General features: G+C 45.8%; 1 protein-coding gene across 2 annotated transcripts in view; it reads right to left on the reverse strand.

The window, feature by feature from the left end:
• Gpatch1 (G patch domain containing 1) overlaps positions 1-17763 on the reverse strand; it is a 48949-nt gene that overhangs the window by 27759 nt on the left and 3427 nt on the right. For both annotated transcript variants that reach the window (NM_001106246.1, XM_063283709.1), the window contains exons 2-9: positions 11831-11965; positions 10632-10717; positions 9575-9735; positions 8578-8675; positions 7491-7549; positions 5084-5326; positions 3544-3691; positions 1191-1270 (exon numbers count right to left, since the gene is read on the reverse strand). In NM_001106246.1, coding sequence (NP_001099716.1) covers positions 1191-1270; positions 3544-3691; positions 5084-5326; positions 7491-7549; positions 8578-8675; positions 9575-9735; positions 10632-10717; positions 11831-11965 — 1010 coding nt within the window. The remainder of the gene's footprint in view (positions 1-1190; positions 1271-3543; positions 3692-5083; positions 5327-7490; positions 7550-8577; positions 8676-9574; positions 9736-10631; positions 10718-11830; positions 11966-17763) is intronic.

Consider the following 17763-nt stretch of genomic DNA (forward strand, 5'->3'; position numbering starts at 1 on the left):
TTGTACACTGACTTCTAGAATTAGAAGTTCCCTGAAAGTGAGAACCAAGTCAACCCTGAACACTGAGTGAAGCACTCAGGCCCAGGTGCACACTGGCCTGAGAACTTTCCACCACATCCATGTCTGTATCCTGTTGTTACTGGCAGAATTAGGAGTTCACAGTTCCCCAGACACAGTGGAATTACTCCTATCAAGAAATCACCAGGGGTTGGGGATTTAGCTCAGTGGTAGAGCGCTTGCCTAGGAAGCGCAAGGCCCTGGGTTCGGTCCCCAGCTCCAAAAAAAAGAACCAAAAAAAAAAAAAAAAAAGAAATCACCACCACCTTTGTGTTTACTTGAGTGTGGTAAGCAAGCACTTTCCCCTGAGCAGTATTCCCAATACATCAAGTTAGTCTAAAAGTAAGAGAACTGCCCTCTCACAAGATGCAAAGGTTTGGGATTCTATGTGGTGCTGGGAATTTAACCACTAGGCCACATTACTGGCCTCTCAATGGAAATGTCTTTTTTTTTTTTTTTAATGTATATAGGCATCTTGTCTATATGTACATCTATGTGCTACCATGTATGTCTGGTGCCAGAAGAAGCCAAAGGTGGCACTGGGTCCCCTGGAACTGGAGTTAGAGACAGTTGTGTGCTGCATGTGGGTGCTGGGAATCAAACCTGGGTCCTCTGGAAGAGCAGCCGGTTCTCCTAACTGCTGAGCCATCTCTCCAGCCCCACCTTCTGTTTTCTAAGACAGACTCTTTCCCTGGCATGGAACTTGTCAAGAAGGCTCTACTGCTGGCCAGTGAGTCTCTGGAAACTTCCATGTACTGGAAGCCACTGTACAGCCACTGCACCAGCTTTTTTGACATGGGTTTGGGGATTGAATTCATGTCTTGAGTACTTTACTGGCTGGGCTAAGTGAAGCCCCCTTCCGCTTTTTGAAACAGGCTGCCTCAGAATATGATTCTCCTGCCTCAGTTTCCCAAGTGCTAGGATTACAGACCTGTCCCGTCATACCCAGATTTCTTCTAAAAAAATGTTAACAGAGGAGTATGTATAGAGGAATGCCAGGTTTCCATAAGTACATTGATATAGCTCAATTAATTACTTGATGATAGTATAAATATTAAAGAACATATAAATATTAAAATAAACACTGTAAGTACCAAACAAGCAAAATAATTTTAATGGAAAGGTTTTCTTACTTTCTTTGAAGATAAAGGTTTAGAAGCCAAGGAAAATCCTTCCAAAATTTTGCCAACATATCGAAGATCTCTCTCGGGTTCTACAAAATGACATCACTGATTAATTCCAGAAGCTGAGGTGATTAAGTAAGACAAGAGGCCTTTTATTTTCCAGAGCATAAACAGCACCCTGGGTGAGGTCACTGGGAAGGAGCATTTGGGGACCCAGTAGCATTCAAACTCTCACCCCTTTGTTGACACAGTGAGGCTTAGACCAAACTGCTCTCCACTGCCCAGCGACCCAGACAGCTCAGACAGCTGCCTCGGCCTCCCTCCCAGGACAAGCACCCAAAGCAAGGACCTTAGCAAAACAGCCTCAGCACAGGCCACCACCATGATGTGCTGCTGCCATCAGGAAACATCTAAAAACTTGATCTAAAATGGCCCCATAAAATTGTCCTCTCTCTCCCCACCAAAGCAACCTCAGGTGGCGGTTATTTAAGTGAAAGTTCTCAAGAAAGATTCCCAACTGCAAGGGTCATTTCTCACACAGTGCCCCAGGGTGGCTGTGTCCCAGTTTCCTTAGCAACAGCCCAAATAAGGCTCCTAGGCAACACAACCAGGTCAGCTGTGAACTCGCCAGGGAACAAACTCTTGTTGCAAATGAAATGCTAACAGTAGATAGAGAAGACCGCAGACTAAGGAAACTGAGTGACCAACGCCCTCTCACGTGGTCGGGATGGTCTGGTCGCTGCCAATGCAAGCCTGTGACAAAGGCCCTGCAAGTCACAAAAAGACTTTCTGCAGAGTGGGTACACATAAGAGTCATTCTAGCCCCATTAATTGTTGGAAGGAAAAAAAATCTAAAAGTCAGTTGCAGAGGTTGGGTGAAATGATACATTCACTCAGTCAAAAGAAAATATGAGCAGTAAATATGTGCAAATTAAAAAAGAGACAAAATATACCAAACTCATCAGCAGAACGAAGGTACTAGATTCAGGAAAAGTGAAGGATTTGTCTCAGAAAGCAGACTAGAGTATATGCTATTGCAAACTACCAACTATTATAAGATGTTAATAATTTAGGTAACTTAAATATTGGTTACTGATATAATTAAGATAACTATTATCAATTTCATTCTCCCATTAGTGTCTAGAGTATGCTCAATTAGTAACTAGTACTTTGCATTATTATATAATTAACATGTAACATATTGTCAATGGTATCAATGCATTAGCATGTAACATATACAATAACATTTCTAATTTACAAATGTGAAGCTGTGTATTGTTTGGGCACTGGGGGGTACTGTGATAGGATCTAGGGCACTGTGCTGGCTGACTGTATTAGACACTCCTGATTCTCCACCTTGTCTACTCCCCTGCACCATTTCTAGAAATCAAGACTGGAATGGCAGTTTAACCAAGGGATCTGAATCACCACAGACTCTGTCTGGAGATTTAAGTTATATTGAGAGACGCCAATATTTATAATAATCACATCTGTAATTCCAGCACCTGGGAGGTAGAGGCAGACAGAGCACTACTTTGAGACCAGCTTGGCCTCTATAGTCAAAACTTAACTACAAAAAACAAAAAGGTTAGGTGAGCAACCATGTCTGATTACAGACAACAGCCTGTTGAGGCCTCAGGAGTTGGGGGGGGGGCGGGGGAGCGGGGGCAGGTTAGCTGAGCTCTATTGTGTTACAGATTGTTGGCACTGTCACCTGTACCCAAACCTAGTCTTCTGCCCTGCTGTTTAAATTGGCTGAATCTTCCATTTCCCTGAACTTTGAGTCCTCACTGCTGTCTGACCACAACATGGCACCAGGCCACACAGTCGCCTCTCCAGCTCCCAAGTACATCCCATCGTCACTGACGGCTTTAGCTGTGGCCTAAACCCCATTTCTTTCTTATGTCCTACACACTGCAAAGCAGGCCTCCAACTCACAGGAATCCTCCTGCCTCAGCTTTCCAAGTGATAGAATTATAAGAACAAGCCACTATATCGGCTTCCGTTGTTTCCCCACCCCACCCCCCACATATTTTTGGGTTATCTCTTTCTGTTTGATGTTTATAGGTGTTTTGCCTAACTGTATGTATGTGTACCTATAAAGGCCAGAAGGGAGCATGAAATGCCCTGGAACTGGAGGTACAGATGGCTGTGAGTCACCATGTGGGTGCTGGGAACCAAACCCAGGTCCTTGCAAGAGCATCCAGTGCCCCTAACCACTAAACCATCTCTCAGTCCCCACATCCTGTATCATTGATAACCCCCTACTCTACTGAGTCTGGCACTCCGGTACCAGAGCCTGCACCCCCTTCTTCCCAAGAGCCTGACAACCAGTCCTACCGTCTGGGCTGCCAAGAAGTACCTTTGTGATTTTTGTATTGCTTGGGAGCTGTCCAGCCATAGAGGCCATCTCCAGGCTCCTCGTCCTTCAGCACAGTGTCATACTTGGATAAAGTTTCCGTGGCATAGATGTCGTCATCTTCCTCTTCCAGGGCACCTACACCAAAAGCCTGCAACACACAAGGTTTCAAACAGGGCTCCCAGGCTGGAGGGTCTGTCTGCACTGCAGGGTAAGCTGTATTACAGACCCAGCAGATGCACGTACACCTGCAGATCACTGAGAGAGAAGCTAATGGGAATCCTAAGTTAGAAGAGTCTCAGGTCTATTGAACATCAGTGACAGAGGCGAATGCCACACTGTAGCATAGGCATCGTCCTCCGGCCCCAGCAGGGGACGCCAGCACAAACATGGGCAAAGATGTGAGCACCCACACAGCACTGAACAGATAGGAATGGGACTCTGAAAAGAGAAGGCAGACACATCTGTTGGTCTCTGGTCAGCAGGGCCAAGGTCTGACCTTTGGGAAACAGCCTGCAGTAAGTTGACTTCTTGTGGAAGAAGAGGAAGGGCATGCAAAGAAAGAACAAAACAAAGTAACCAACTTTTTTTTTTTTTTTTGAGATAAAATCTCACTATGTCACCCTGACTGTCCTGGAACTTGTTCTCATGTAGTCCAGGCTGGCCTGGAATTCACAGAGGTCCATGTGTCTCTGCCTCCCAGGTACAGGAATTAAAGGAAAGCAGCACCACGCTGCCCACTTTCTTTTTAAGAACCTGTGAGTCCATTTGAGAAGGTGGACAATAGAGCGCTCCAAAAGGACAAAACCTCCAAGTCCGGACAGCGCAGGTGCTCCTGACTCCCAAGAGCCTGACAAGCCGTCCTACAGGCAGTGTGCGGTGGCAAGAACGAAGCGGCTTTAGCCGCTGGGCCATCTTTCGGGCTCCCAGTTACAATTACATTAAATCAAAGTATTGGAAAGGTGCTTTTCTTCTTGGCCCCACCAGGATGGGAAAACAGACCTCCAGCGGGGAACATGGGTTTCCACCAAGGACACACAGGCTCTTGGGCACCATTGTTAGAATTAGGGTGGCAAACATCACAGGTGCCCCCAAAGGACCCTCAGAGAAACAGAATCTGGGACTGAGCATATGGCACTGTGGAAAAGTACCTGCCTACTGTAGGCAAGGCCCTAAGTCTATCTGTCTCTGTCTGTCTGTCTGTCTGTTTGTCTGTCTGTCTGTCTGTCTGTCTCTCTCTCTCTCTCTCTCTCTCTCTCTCTCTCTCTCTGCCTCTGTCTCTCTTTCAGTGCTGGGGCTGAAACACAGGGCCTTGCATATACTAGTCAAGCCCCCCAAAATGAGAGAGAAAGAAACAGAGATAGACAAAGACAGAGAGATAGTAAGAGGGGGAGAGAAAGAGAGAAAGAGGGGGCTCATGGGGAGGCAGGATAGGACTTCAAAGTCCTCACTGAGCAAACAAAGTACCTACGATGGACTAACCTACCATGGGAAGTATACTTATTTATCAGTGTTTCTGCTTTTACAACACAGAAACTTTTACCTGGCCAGAAATGCCCAGTTTTCTTCCTTTACTCAGCCCAACATCTCCAAGAAGATGGCTGGTCCCCTCAGATGCTCCACCAAAAAGATTCAGGTGTTCTCCTGGCATTCCAAACAATGCTTGGTGGGGGTCCAGGCCCTTGTAAGCCAACCCATGTACATTATCTTTAGGTGTAAAATCCACAGGCATGACGTCTTTAGGAGCAAAAGTCACATTGTCAGGCAAGTAGTCATCATCTTCATCCTGTTTCAAATGTTTGAGGAGGAGTTAAGGTGAGTCACTATCAGGTGCCAAGTCTTCTTAGAGTTCAGTGATTAATTCCAAACAAAACGGTTGCCAGGCTTCTACTGCTGATGCTGTGAATGGCCAGACCCCATCCCTGGGAAAAAGTGATACTAACAAAAGTGACGTCATGGTGAGACGGTGAGACGAGAAACCAGTGCTTCTCAACCTTCTTAATACAGTTCCTCATGTCGTGGTGACCCCAACTACAAGATTATTTCATTGTTAAATACTACTTACTACTTACTATTAATATTAATTAAAACTACTTCAGAACTCGACTGCTGTGAACTGAAATATAAATATCTGACATTCGACCCCCAAACAGGTCATGACTGCAGGTTAACAACCACTGCTATAAGCAGAGGCTGAGAGATGGTTCAGCCATTAAGAGCATTCTCTGCTTTTGCAGAGGACCAGGGTTCCCAGCACCCACATGGCAGCTCACACCTGCCTTTAACTCTAGTTCTAGGGGATCTGGCATCCTCTTCTGCCCTCGGTAGGCACCTGCACACACAGAGAGACTAACCAGCAGACACAGACCTTTTTCAAAAAAAGAGTCTAGCTGGGTGGTGGTGGTACATGACTAATTCCAGCACTTGGGAGGCAGGGGAAGGCAGGTTTCTGTGAGTTAGAGACCAGCCAAATCTATAAAGCTAGCTCCAGGACAGCCAGGACTGTTACACACACATTAAAAAAAAAAAAGAAAGAAAGAAAAAGAAAAACCTGCCCCCAAAAAAACAAAAGGGGCTGGAGAGATGGCTCAGCGGTTAAGAGCACTGACTGCTCTTCCAGAGGTCCTGAGTTCAAATCCCAGCAACCACATGGTGGCTCACAACCATCTGTAATGAGATCCGATGCCCTCTTCTGGTGTGTCTGAAGACAGCAACAGTGTACTCATATAAATAAATAAATCTTTTTTAAAAAACAACAAACAAAACAAACAAAAAAAGAGGAAAAAGAAAGACTATGAGACAAGGGCAAGAGTATGTGTGTGTCTCAAAAGTTCAGCACATGCTTAGCATGTAATGCCCTAGTTTTAAACCTCACCACAAAAAAAAAAAAAAAAAAAAAAAAAAAAAGTAAGAACAGGCAGGGCATCATAGCACACAAGTTTTTCTTTTCCATGTTTAGATTTTTATCTATTTATTTTATGTGTATGAGTGTTTTATCTGCATGTGCATCTGCATGCCGTAAGATCTCAGTATAGATGGTTGTGAGCCATCATGTAGATGCTAGTAACTGAACTCAGGACCTCTGGAAGAGCAGACAGTGCTCTTAACCACTGAGTCATTTCACCAGCACCCCAAATCCCAGGTAGTGCACAACTTTAATCCTAGCATTTGGGAGGCAGAGGCAGGAGGATCTCTCTGAATGCAAGGCCAGCCTGGTCTACACAGTGAGTTCCAGACCAGCCAGGGATGCATAGTGAGACCTTGTCTCAATTAATCAATAAATAAGAATGTAGTTGGGACAACTACGGTCCTAGCAAGCTGTTGAATGTATCAGTTGACATAGTAATAACAGCTTTAGGGCATGGTTGGTTATTCCAAGATAGGGGACCCTAAGAAATTCCTAAGATTGCTCATGACCTTGATTGATTTAGTTATCTGTTTGCTTGGGTACTGCTTAGGATTTTCCTTGTTGTTGCATTGTAATTTTTATTTCATTTATTTATTTATTTGTGTGTGTGTGTGTGTGTATGAGAGAGAGAGAGAGAAATTATGTGGGCACAAAGGCATGCATGCCATCCAGTGTATGTAAAGGTCAAAGGACAACTTGTGGGAGTTGGTTCTCTCCTTATATCTGGGTCAGGGGTTGAGGGGATCACACACAGGTGGTCAGGTTTGGCAGCAAGCTCCTTTCCCCACTGAGCTATCCCACTATTTTCTGAGGCAGAGTCTCACTATGTAGCTCAGGCTAGTCTAGACCTAGAGACCTTTCCTTCTGCCTCAGTCTACCTATTGCTGTGCACCAGCAAGTCCAGCAGTTTTTTTATTTTCTCTCAGCAATAGGGATCAGACCCAAGACTTTGCATATGCTAGGCTCAACCACTGAGCTTCATTCCCAGTTTGTGACCCTACAATTTCGCCATCATGAAGTAGCCCGTTCTACTGTAACATACCTCAGACCCTTCAGAGCCTCCAGGTGGCAAAGCACAGCCATAGATCTTAACACCAGGATCTACAAAAGAGATCCCAAAGGCGTTAGTCAGGAGCAAAGGAAAACAAAGCCCGAGCCCCTGACACTCATCAGAAGCACATGACTGCACTCATAAAGTGCTGTACCCTTAGGGTCCTGGGTGGATGACAGGCCCAATCCACCTGTGTTCCAATAATGTACTGCAGGGACCCAAAGGACATTCCTCCTGCCTTCAAAGGGTTCACTCACAGTCTGGTGACACAGAGGGTATGGAAAGAGCAGAAAAATAATAATTTTAAGCTGTGAGTGTGGACCACTGATATGGTCCTTGCCTGGGATGTGTAAAGCTGTAGGTTCAATCTTTAGCATCAATCAATCAATAAATAAATAAATAGGAGGAAGAGGAGGAAACAGTAATGTTGACTGTGACTGTGATTCAGTTAAGGTGTGGTTGTAAAGCAAACATCTACACTCCAGGTAAGAATGTGAACTGTACAATCCTTCCAGAAGTTACTGTGCATACACCGAAAACCTTACACTATGTGCATGCTACCTGACTCAGCGGTTTATTTTTAGGAATATGCAGCTTTCCAAAATATGCTGTGGGCCTGGAGCTGTCAGTGGCTCAGTGACTCAAAGCACCTGTTACTCGTGCAGAGGACCTGGGCTCCATTCCTAGCAGCCACATGGTAGCTCACAACTATCTTTTAATTCCAGCTCCAGGGCCTCGACACTCTCTTCTGCCTCCCAGGGCTCCTGCACATATGTGGTGTGCACAGCTCCTTAAGTGCTGGGATTAAAGGTATGTGCTGCCATACCTAGCTAGTAATAAAGAAATCCTTTAAAAAAACAAACAAAAAACCAGAAACTATGCTGTAGTTAAGGGTCATGGCTCACAGCTATAGCCCCAGCACTCAGGAGGTTGAGGCAGGAGAATCATGAGTTTGAGGCCAGCCTGAGTTACACAGAGAACTCCAGGCAGCCTGAACTGCAGATTGTCACCCTGTCTTACAAGACAAAACTAAACAAACCAGGATGTGCGCTGAAGAAGGGGCCTCAAGCTGGCTTACCCGCTTTCTGTCGGCGTGCCTTTCTCTTCACCCGAGGGCCAACTCCTTGTCCTTCCTTCCAACCCATTTTTCTTAGCAATTCAAAGCCAACAGACAATCTAGACAGGATATGGAAACACTGACGGTGAACTGCAATGTTGGTAAACAACTCCTGCTCTAGTTCCTCCGCTTGCCTTGTCTGTGCTCATCCTGCGGCTACAGCACAATGGCCCAGCCTGTGGGCTTGGGGGTACATCTGAACTAGGGGAGACACACATCTGCCTCTTTGGCCTTTGAGATGGGCCTGTAGAGTCTCTGGGAAGTCCTTGTCAAGGAAACCTGCAGCCCAGGGACACCAGAAAATTCTAATCAGGCCACACCACACCCAGAAACAGAAGACAAAGTATACAGAAATTGAAAGTCAGGTAACAGCCATGCAGCTTCGGAAGTCTGCCCACTTAATCAGAAAGGCATAACTCCTTTTTTTCTATCTCTTCTCTAAGCACGTTTCCCTAGCACTTCAACATTTTGGTCTTCCTTATTCTTCCTGGATGGCTCCCCTGCCCACCCTGTGTCTGCTCCCCAAACCAGCTTTAGGAGCTTGGCTTTTTGTCTCTATTGTCTCCTCTTTCTCATTCTCTAGGCAACTACTGAGAGTTCTACCTTGCCTATGGAAGGGAATAATATATCTTTTAAACTAGTAAGATTGATTGTCCTCAAGCTGAGGGTGAAGAGAAAGAAAAGCAGAGGGAAGGTGTGGAGGAAGACAGGGAGGGAGGGAACGGAGAGGGTGTAGGCAGGATAGAAGCCACAAGGCCTATGAGGAAGGGAAGCCACCCCAGTTCCTAACAGCCTTTCATTGCAGGGATAAAGGGAGACACTGTGGGTGAAACCCCTTCTCTCACTCTTCTGGTCAGAGAGCACCTTGTGCCTACAGCTTAGCTATCCCTGAGAAAGATAACCACACGTGTACGAAGCGCCCCTGCTGGGAACCTGGAACAACCCCTCCCCCACTCACTTTGCTGGCGTGATGAGATCATCAAGCAGCGTGGCTCCAGGAATAGGGGCTGCAGCAGCTGCCAGCTGCCTGGCCTTCTCCCGTATTCTGTCTTTGGTTTTGGAAGCAAAATCATCTGTGGTAACAATTGCTTTAGGCGCTATCCCGAATTCACTAAGATCCTTCAAAGAAGAAAATTAAACAGAATTAGTTCATTTATACACACACAACAAATGCACTGATACTAACACACACATACACAAATGCTCTGTACTAACACAAATGCCTTTGTACACATACACACAACAAAGTTTTAAACAGAGATCAGTTTCCTGTAAATATGCAAAGAAAAAGAGAGAAGTCTGGGGTTTGGAAATATGGCTCAGCGGTTAAGATCACTGACTAATCTTCCAGAGATCCTAGGTTCAATTCCCAGCATCTGTATAGCAGCTCACAACTGTCTGTAACTGCAGTCCCTTCTTGTGTGCATACTCACATGCAACATAGCATCTCAATACACTAAATAAAATTTAAAGAGAAAGAGAGAGAAGTCAGATGTGGTGGCAAGCTGCCTGTGATCCCAGCACTAGGGAAGGCTGGAGCAGGAGGGTCACAAGTTGAAAGCCAGCCTCAGCTACATGGCAAGACCCAGGGGCTCCTTAACTCCTCCTGGTAGCTTACAGCTTGTTGGACTGCACTTGACTGTGTCCATGGGTGAGTCCATGCCCAGGTTGTTTCAAAGTAATGGGAGTTTAATTTTAGATAGTTTACAGTTCCTAAAACCACGGGTTGCTTCAGGGTTCCTGTGAAAAGCCACAGGCTCAGCACCATGGACACTGAGTTAGAGACAACTAGAGATGTCCGAGTACATTGGTGTTTACATGACATCCCTGACTTCAGAAACTGTCCCAGGGTCCCCTGCACAGACATCTGACTGATGGAGAAGCCACTGACAGGCACATAGGGCATGAGCATAACATCTAAGAGGTGAGGCCTCGGACAGGAAGGAAGGCTTACACAGGCTTTCTGGGGAGGGAAAAGGCAGCACAAGCAAGGACCCTGTCACTGCCTGACCCACCTCTTCATCCATAAAATCCTCAGGTCCAAGAGCAGATTTGTCCGCTCTGTTCTGTCTTGAAGACACAAAGGTAGAGGGTGTCCATCCTGGAAGGAAAAGGATTTAGAATCATATGATCCTAGACAGTATTTCATTTGTTGTTTGTTTGTGTTTGTTAAGATGGAGTTTTGTTACAAAGGCCTGGCCAGCCTGGAACTCACTCGGTAGACCAGACTAGGTATAGCTCAGTGGTAGAATGTCTGCTTTAGCCTGCAGTAAGGTCCTGGGCTCTATCCTCAGCTCCTAAGTAAGAAAGTATTCAGTTAATTGGGTGGTGCATGTCTGTAATCCCAGCACTCAGGAGGAAGAACAGATGGTGCTACAGCCTGGTCTACATCGCAAGTTCTAGATTATACAGTGAGACACTGTCTCAAAAAAGAAAATAAAAATAAAGAAAAGAAAGAGAAAACAACACATGTTACTTTAATTACAGAATTTATTATACATTATAGTGCAACATTTAATTTTTTTTTCTTTTCTATTTTTCGGAGCTGGGGACCGAACCCATGGCCTTGCACTTGCTAGGCAAGCACTCTACCACCACTGATAAATCGCCAACCCCGCAACATTTAAATTTATTTTCTCCAGGTCATGATCAAGTAGTAGCTGATGTGTACAGTTCTGTGTCGAATAATTCCTGGGCAGTTCTGATGCTATCCTGAATCTACAACTTCTATGACCCCCAGTTGCCTCATCTGCAAATCTGCAAAACACCTGTGACACTTGACCTTCTTAGTCACTGGGTCAGAGGTACAGCCAGTGATTAACTGGGCATCTGCCTGAGGGTGCTCAGGGCAAAACAAAATGAGGGAAGTCACTATCTGGCTTTAACCACCTGGCTGGAATCTCTCCATTTTCCACAAAGTAGGAGAAAGGTTCTTCCCTGTCAGGCTGCACCAAACATCGTGTGTATGTCGACTCTGGAGCAACCCAGTTGTTCAAAGAATATCTCTGTGCTCTATTTAAAGTCAGGAGGGATCTGGACATGGAGACTCATGCCTGTCACCCCAGAACTCGGGAGTCTGAGGTGGGAGAGCCTAGGTTTCCAGGCTGGCCTGAGCTACATGGTGAGACTCACTGACACAGATGAAACCCAGGAGGGGGACTTGAGCTCTGTCATACACATGATCAACAGTCCTCTGGCTCCTGCAGGGTCCTACCTTCCTTTGAGCCGACGGTATTGAAGTAACCAGCGGAGAAACCACCACTAAAGGCTCCATGAAAGCGCTTGTACCTTCCTTTCTCGTCTCTGACAGTCTGGTCTTGAAGAGGAATAGGTTTCTTTGGTCTTTCACCTGGCCAAAGAGTGAAGGGTATGATGAATTAGAAAGAATTTAGAGAAATGTCATTTCTTAAACATAATGCATTCTTATTCACTTATAAGATGTCCATTTAATTGAACTTGCTGTTTCTAGACGTTATTAGCTTAGTTTACAAAACAATACATTTTGGAAGATTCTACTAAGAAATATGTTGCAGCAAGAATGTCCAAGCTGGAGGATGAGCTCAGTGGACAGAGCGCTTCCACATACATGAGAGCCACCCCTAGTTCAGAGTCCGAAAACTCAACTGTGGTTTGAATGAGAAATGAGCCCCACAGGCTCGTGTAGTTGAATACCTAGTCCCTGGTTGGTAGCACTACTTGGGGAGGTTGTGGAACCTTTAAGAACTGTAGCCTTGAATCCCAGCACTAGAGAGACAGAGGCAGGTGGATCTCAGTGAGTTAGAGGCCAGCCTGGTCTACAATGTGAGTTCCAGGACAATCAGGATTATTACACAGAGAAACCCTGTCTCGTTTTGTGTGTGTGTGTGTGTGTGTGTGTGTGTGTGTGTGTGTGTGTGTGTGTGTGTGTGTTGCTGGCAGATGTACACCCCTGGGGCAGGCCTTGACAGTTTATCATCTCACCCCACTTCTAGCTCACTTGCCCTGCTTGTGTTTGCTCTCGATATGTGATGTCCCAGTTCCATGCTTTGACTGTCTACTTCCACACCTCCCCGCCATTGTGGACTCTCCCTCTAGAACCATAAACCAGAGTTTATGGCTTTTTTCTATACATTGTTTTCTGTCATAATATTTTATCACATCAACAGAGGAGTAATTAATGCACCTACATAAGGCCTGATGCAGTTGCTCATGTGTGCAATCCCAGCATTCCTACTACAAGATGGGAGGGAGACACAGGAGAACCCCTGGAAGTCCACAAGTCAGACAGCCCGGTGTGCTCAGGAGCCCCAGCCTAAGAAACCCTGACTCACCAGAGGTCATCCTGTCCACCACACTCATGACATGGAACATGAGTGCTCACTCACACAGTAAACATGTGCACACATAATACACATGCACACATCCAAGATAAAAACGTTCTGCTTTTCCAACTCAATTTCATTACAAAAAAACAAACTAGGGCTGGAGAGGTGGCTCAGTGGGGAGTATTTGCTGTGCAGATCATAGTGCCTTCGGGAAAGCCAATGTAGACATCGACACCCCCGGCGCTGAGGGAGGCAGAGATGAATCAAGGGAAATGGAGAACAGCAGAGAAGACAGCCAACCCTGACCTCCAGTCTCCAGTCAAGTATACACAGACAAAAATACTTTTAAAAACTTATACTGGGGATGGGCATTGCGATGATTGGCATATGCTTGGCCCAGGAGTGGCACTATTAGAAGGTGTGGCCTTGTTGGAGGAAGTGTGTCATTATGGGGTTGGGCTTAGAGACACTCCTCCTAGCTGCCTGGGGATGCTCAGTCTGTTCCTGGCTTCCTTCAGGTGAAGATATAGAACTCAGCTCCCCCTGCACCATGCCTGCCTGGACTCTGCCGTGCTCCTGCCTTGATGGTAACGGACTGAACCTCTGAACCTGTAAACCAGCCCCAATTAAATGTTGTCCTTTATAAAACTTGCATTGATCACGGTGTCTGCTCACAGCAATAAGACCCTAACTAAGACAGGCGTGACGGCACACACTGTCAATCATGAGTTCAAGGCCTGTATGTATATGTGTAGACCAGACTAGCCTAGAATTCAGAAATCCGCCTGCCTCTGCCTCCCAAGTGCTGGGATCGAAGGTGTGTGCCACCATGCTGAGCAGAGAACTTTTAAAAGTCAATTTTCTCTTCCTACCATATGGGTCCCAGGAATCAAACTCATGTTAGCAGCAGGTACCTTTACTACTGATCCCTCTCCTGTCTTCCTTTTCAGCCCTGTCTGAAAAAGAATGGGCTGTCACACCTTACAAGCAAAGGCCACTGCACATTTAGCCTGAGGCAAATAAATGTTCCTTAGGCTTCAAGTTTCAGGTGTTATGACACAAACTGCTGCCTGCAACTCGAAAGCTCTGCATTTATTTATCTTTTTAAAAATAATGTGTGTTTTATTCTAATTACTTTTAACTTTTTTACAGTCCAGTCATTATCCCCCTCCTGGCCCACCCTCCCATAGCTCTTCATCCTCCTCCTCCCATCTCCAAGAGGACGTCCCCACCCCCAGCCCAGCCCACCCCCAAGCTCTGCACTTAGTTAAAATGTGGAAGGGATCCAGGCTCAGGCGCATACTTGCTATCCACAAATGTACGCAACAGGAAGCAGGTTTTTTGGTCAGTTAAGGGCATGGGGTCAGTCACAATGCTGCACTCTCCAACACTAACTCCACCTTTACTAGTGCAGGACCTCAGTCAGCAGAGCCCCAACTTGCGCTTCCCCAACTCTAAATGTGAAAGCATGCCAGTAATCCATGCAACCAGAAGGTAAAACAGAGGACTGCGCTAGAGACCCCAGTCAGAGACAACCAGACCAGCAGCTATTTCAAGGTTGTGTGCAAATCAGACAACACTTGTGAAGTACACAGCAGGAGGGACACACAGGAAGTGCTTTTTTGTTTTTGTTTTTGTTTTTGTTTTTGTTTTTGTTTTTGTTTTTTCCAGAGCTGGGGACTGAACCCAGGGCCTTGCGCTTGCTAGGCAAGCGCTCTACAAGAAGTGCTTTTAAGAGCCTAGCCAGCATTGCTATTCTTGCTGTTAGCATTGTGTGTCACAAGTGAGGTATTCCCTGAAGGCCAAGTATACCCATGACTTTATTAATTAAACCAGTTCTTATTTTTTAAACAAAATTAATTAATTAAAAAGCCAGGCATAGCTGGACAGTGGTATGCGCATACGTGTAATCCCCACACTCAAGAGAGAGGGGCAGGTGGATCTCTGAATTTGAGGCCAGCCTGATCTACAGAGTAAGTTCTAAGACAGTCAGGGCTACACAGAGAAACCCTGTCATGAGAAAGAAAGAAAGAAAGAAAGAAAGAAAGAAAGAAAGAAAGAAAGAAAGAAAGAAACAAACAAAGAAAGAAACAAAGAAAGAAAGAAACAAAGAAACAAAGAAAGAAACAAAGAAAGAAACAAAGAAAGAAAGAAACAAAAAAGAAAGAAAGAAACAAACAAACAAACAAAGGTAGGTGGGTAGGTAGGTAGGCAGGTCAGGTATAGTGATGCATGCCTGTAATCCCAGCACTTGGAAGACTGAGGCAGGAGGATTGCTGTGAGTTTGAGTCAGCCCGAGCTAACAAGAGATCCTATCTCAAAAGCTACTCCTTCTATCCCCCCCAACCCCCATTTCACTATCAAATAAAGAGCTATACTAAGAGGCCGGGTAATCTGAGTTCAAATCCTCCTGTGGCACAACCTGTTCATTTTGTGGTCTTGGGCAAAGGACTTAGTCTTTCCAGGGCTTGGCTTCGGTCCCCAGCTCCGAAAAAAAAGAAAAAAGAGTGCACCCTCTCCTGGAGGGGTAAGGAAACCAGGGCTTGGCTTCTAAAACTGTAAAATTAGCATAATGATAGAACACATCTTGTGGTAGCAGCAAAAATTAAATATCACTGAGTAACAGATCAGAGATGGAGCCTTTACCTAGTATAGCACACAAGACACCCTGGACTCCATTCTCGTCATCAATAAACAAACCATGCACAAAGCCTTGCTATAGCGAGACTCAGTTAACACTAGCTATGGTGCCATTTTTACTTTAAAGAACTGGCTACGACCAGGCTCTCATCCTGCAGAATTTTCACTGTTGTTTTGTTTTCTTTAAGAAGAAAAACAACAACAAAAAACAAAACCAGGGTCCAGTGTGGCCAGGATGAACCCAAAGCCTCAAACTCACTATGAAGCCAAGGATGACCGTGAACTTCAGAACCTTCCAACTCTACCTCTTGGATACTGAAATGACAGACATGGCTTTATGTGGTTCTGGGGATAACTTAAGGCTTCAAGCATGCCAGAAAAGCACTCTGCCTAGTGAGTTATAACCCTGACTTCCCATTTCTTAGAAACTTGGTACACACACTCCATTACTTTGTATGCATCTGGCATGATTCCTGACTTGGTCAGATTTTGCTATCTCAGCGCTGCTGACTGTTCTGTGTCGTTCTTTGTGGTGAGGAAGATGTCCTGCGTACTGTGGAATGTTTAGCAGCATATGTGGCGGGCTTGCTCCCTTTCCTACCTTGCCCATGCCCTGCAGCTGGGCTAGGTGAGGCCCTGGGATAAGGTAAGGGAGGGTGCTATTCTTGCAGCCTTCTAGACATAGAAGGGAAGATAATATCTGCAGACAACTAAGTGGGACTGGTGGCAGCCGGTCATGAGAGCCACTGGTGTGGCCAGCCAGGCCCCACAGAACTCCTAAGGAGACGGTGCCATCTCTAACCAGGTTGACAGTAAACTCCAGAGAGGAAGTGGTACTTTAGCCAGAACCTACTGTAATCATGGCCACGGACAACAACTAACTCTCCCCATATCAGGGGCTGATCAGTTACTTGTTTATCGTACCTGGATAAGGGTACTTATTAAGTAGCTCCCTGAGGCCCACAGTTAATAAGCACGGAGCTGAGCCAGATCTCGACTCTATCTCTAAGCCAGAACTACCACCCACACTGTTCCTCAGATGTCCTTACTCCCCAGCTGGAAGTTCACCAAAGCCCTGCCTCTGGAAGAAGCTGGGTTCTAGACACTGGCAGAAAAAGCTAAACACAGATCCCAGTAGGGAAGGCCTGTATGCATGTGTCTGCATAAAGGAACCTGAACGAGCAGGGTTTTGTTAGCTGCAGGTAGAGACACAATTTCAGCAGAACCATTAACTGCCATCACACAGGAGGTATACGAGGGCAGTGCGGGCCTTGGGAGGAGAGGAGTCCTAACATGGAATAATGTGTGCTTAGCACGCACAAAGCCCCGACTTAACCCAAAGCACACCCCTCCCATTAAAAACAGACAGACAGACAGACAGACAATACCCACAGTGTCAGGTATACTGAGACGGTCCAATTGCACCAGAGGAGAGGGAAGAAGTGTGAGATGGAGCGAGAAGAAAGGACTGACAGAACAAGGCCCATGGGAATGGTGATACAGGGTCTGTGACATCCTCTGTGTTGAGGGATGTCTAGATAGGTTTAAGAGTGGTAGTCACAGCACCAAGAGAAAAAATAAAACAGCCCTAAAATGAATCTGTAGAGGAGGGCTGGAATCAAGGATTCTATAACGGGGTGATGGTGTCTAAGGAAGAGTAGGAAAGTACTGTGGACTTCTTCCTTTCTGATCACTGTCACTAAACTCCCCAGCTAATACTTAACCAATAATCCCGCTGTCAGGGCCAGCAACTTTAATTAAGGTTTAATTAAGTCAAAGGAGCCAGTCCTCCACCAGTGTTTACCTAACCTGACAGCACAACTTCAAAGCAGGAGTAAGAGTGATTATTGGTCTAGTTGTGCTGTAAAAAGCAGCCAGAGACTTCAAAGTGTTTGGAGAGCGGTGGACCAGGGGCTGTAATATAGCTCAGTGTTAGAGAGTGGGATCAGCACCAGGAAGGCAGGAGGGAGGGAGAGAGGAGAGAGAACAGGAGGAAAGGAAGAGGAGAAAGTTCTAACGCTTCTAACATTGAAGTTACAGAGTATTTCCAGAGAGGCTGGAGAGATGGCTCACCAGTTAAGAGCACTTGCTGCTCTTCCAGAGGACCTAAGTTCAGATCCTAGTACCCACACCAGGCAGCTCACAGCTGCCTACAAATAAAGCCCCAGGAGATCTAATGTCCTCTTTCACCAGTCCTTCCCAA

This window comes from Rattus norvegicus, chromosome 1 (genome assembly GCF_036323735.1).
Source record: "Rattus norvegicus strain BN/NHsdMcwi chromosome 1, GRCr8, whole genome shotgun sequence".
NCBI classification, from domain to species: domain Eukaryota; kingdom Metazoa; phylum Chordata; class Mammalia; order Rodentia; family Muridae; genus Rattus; species Rattus norvegicus.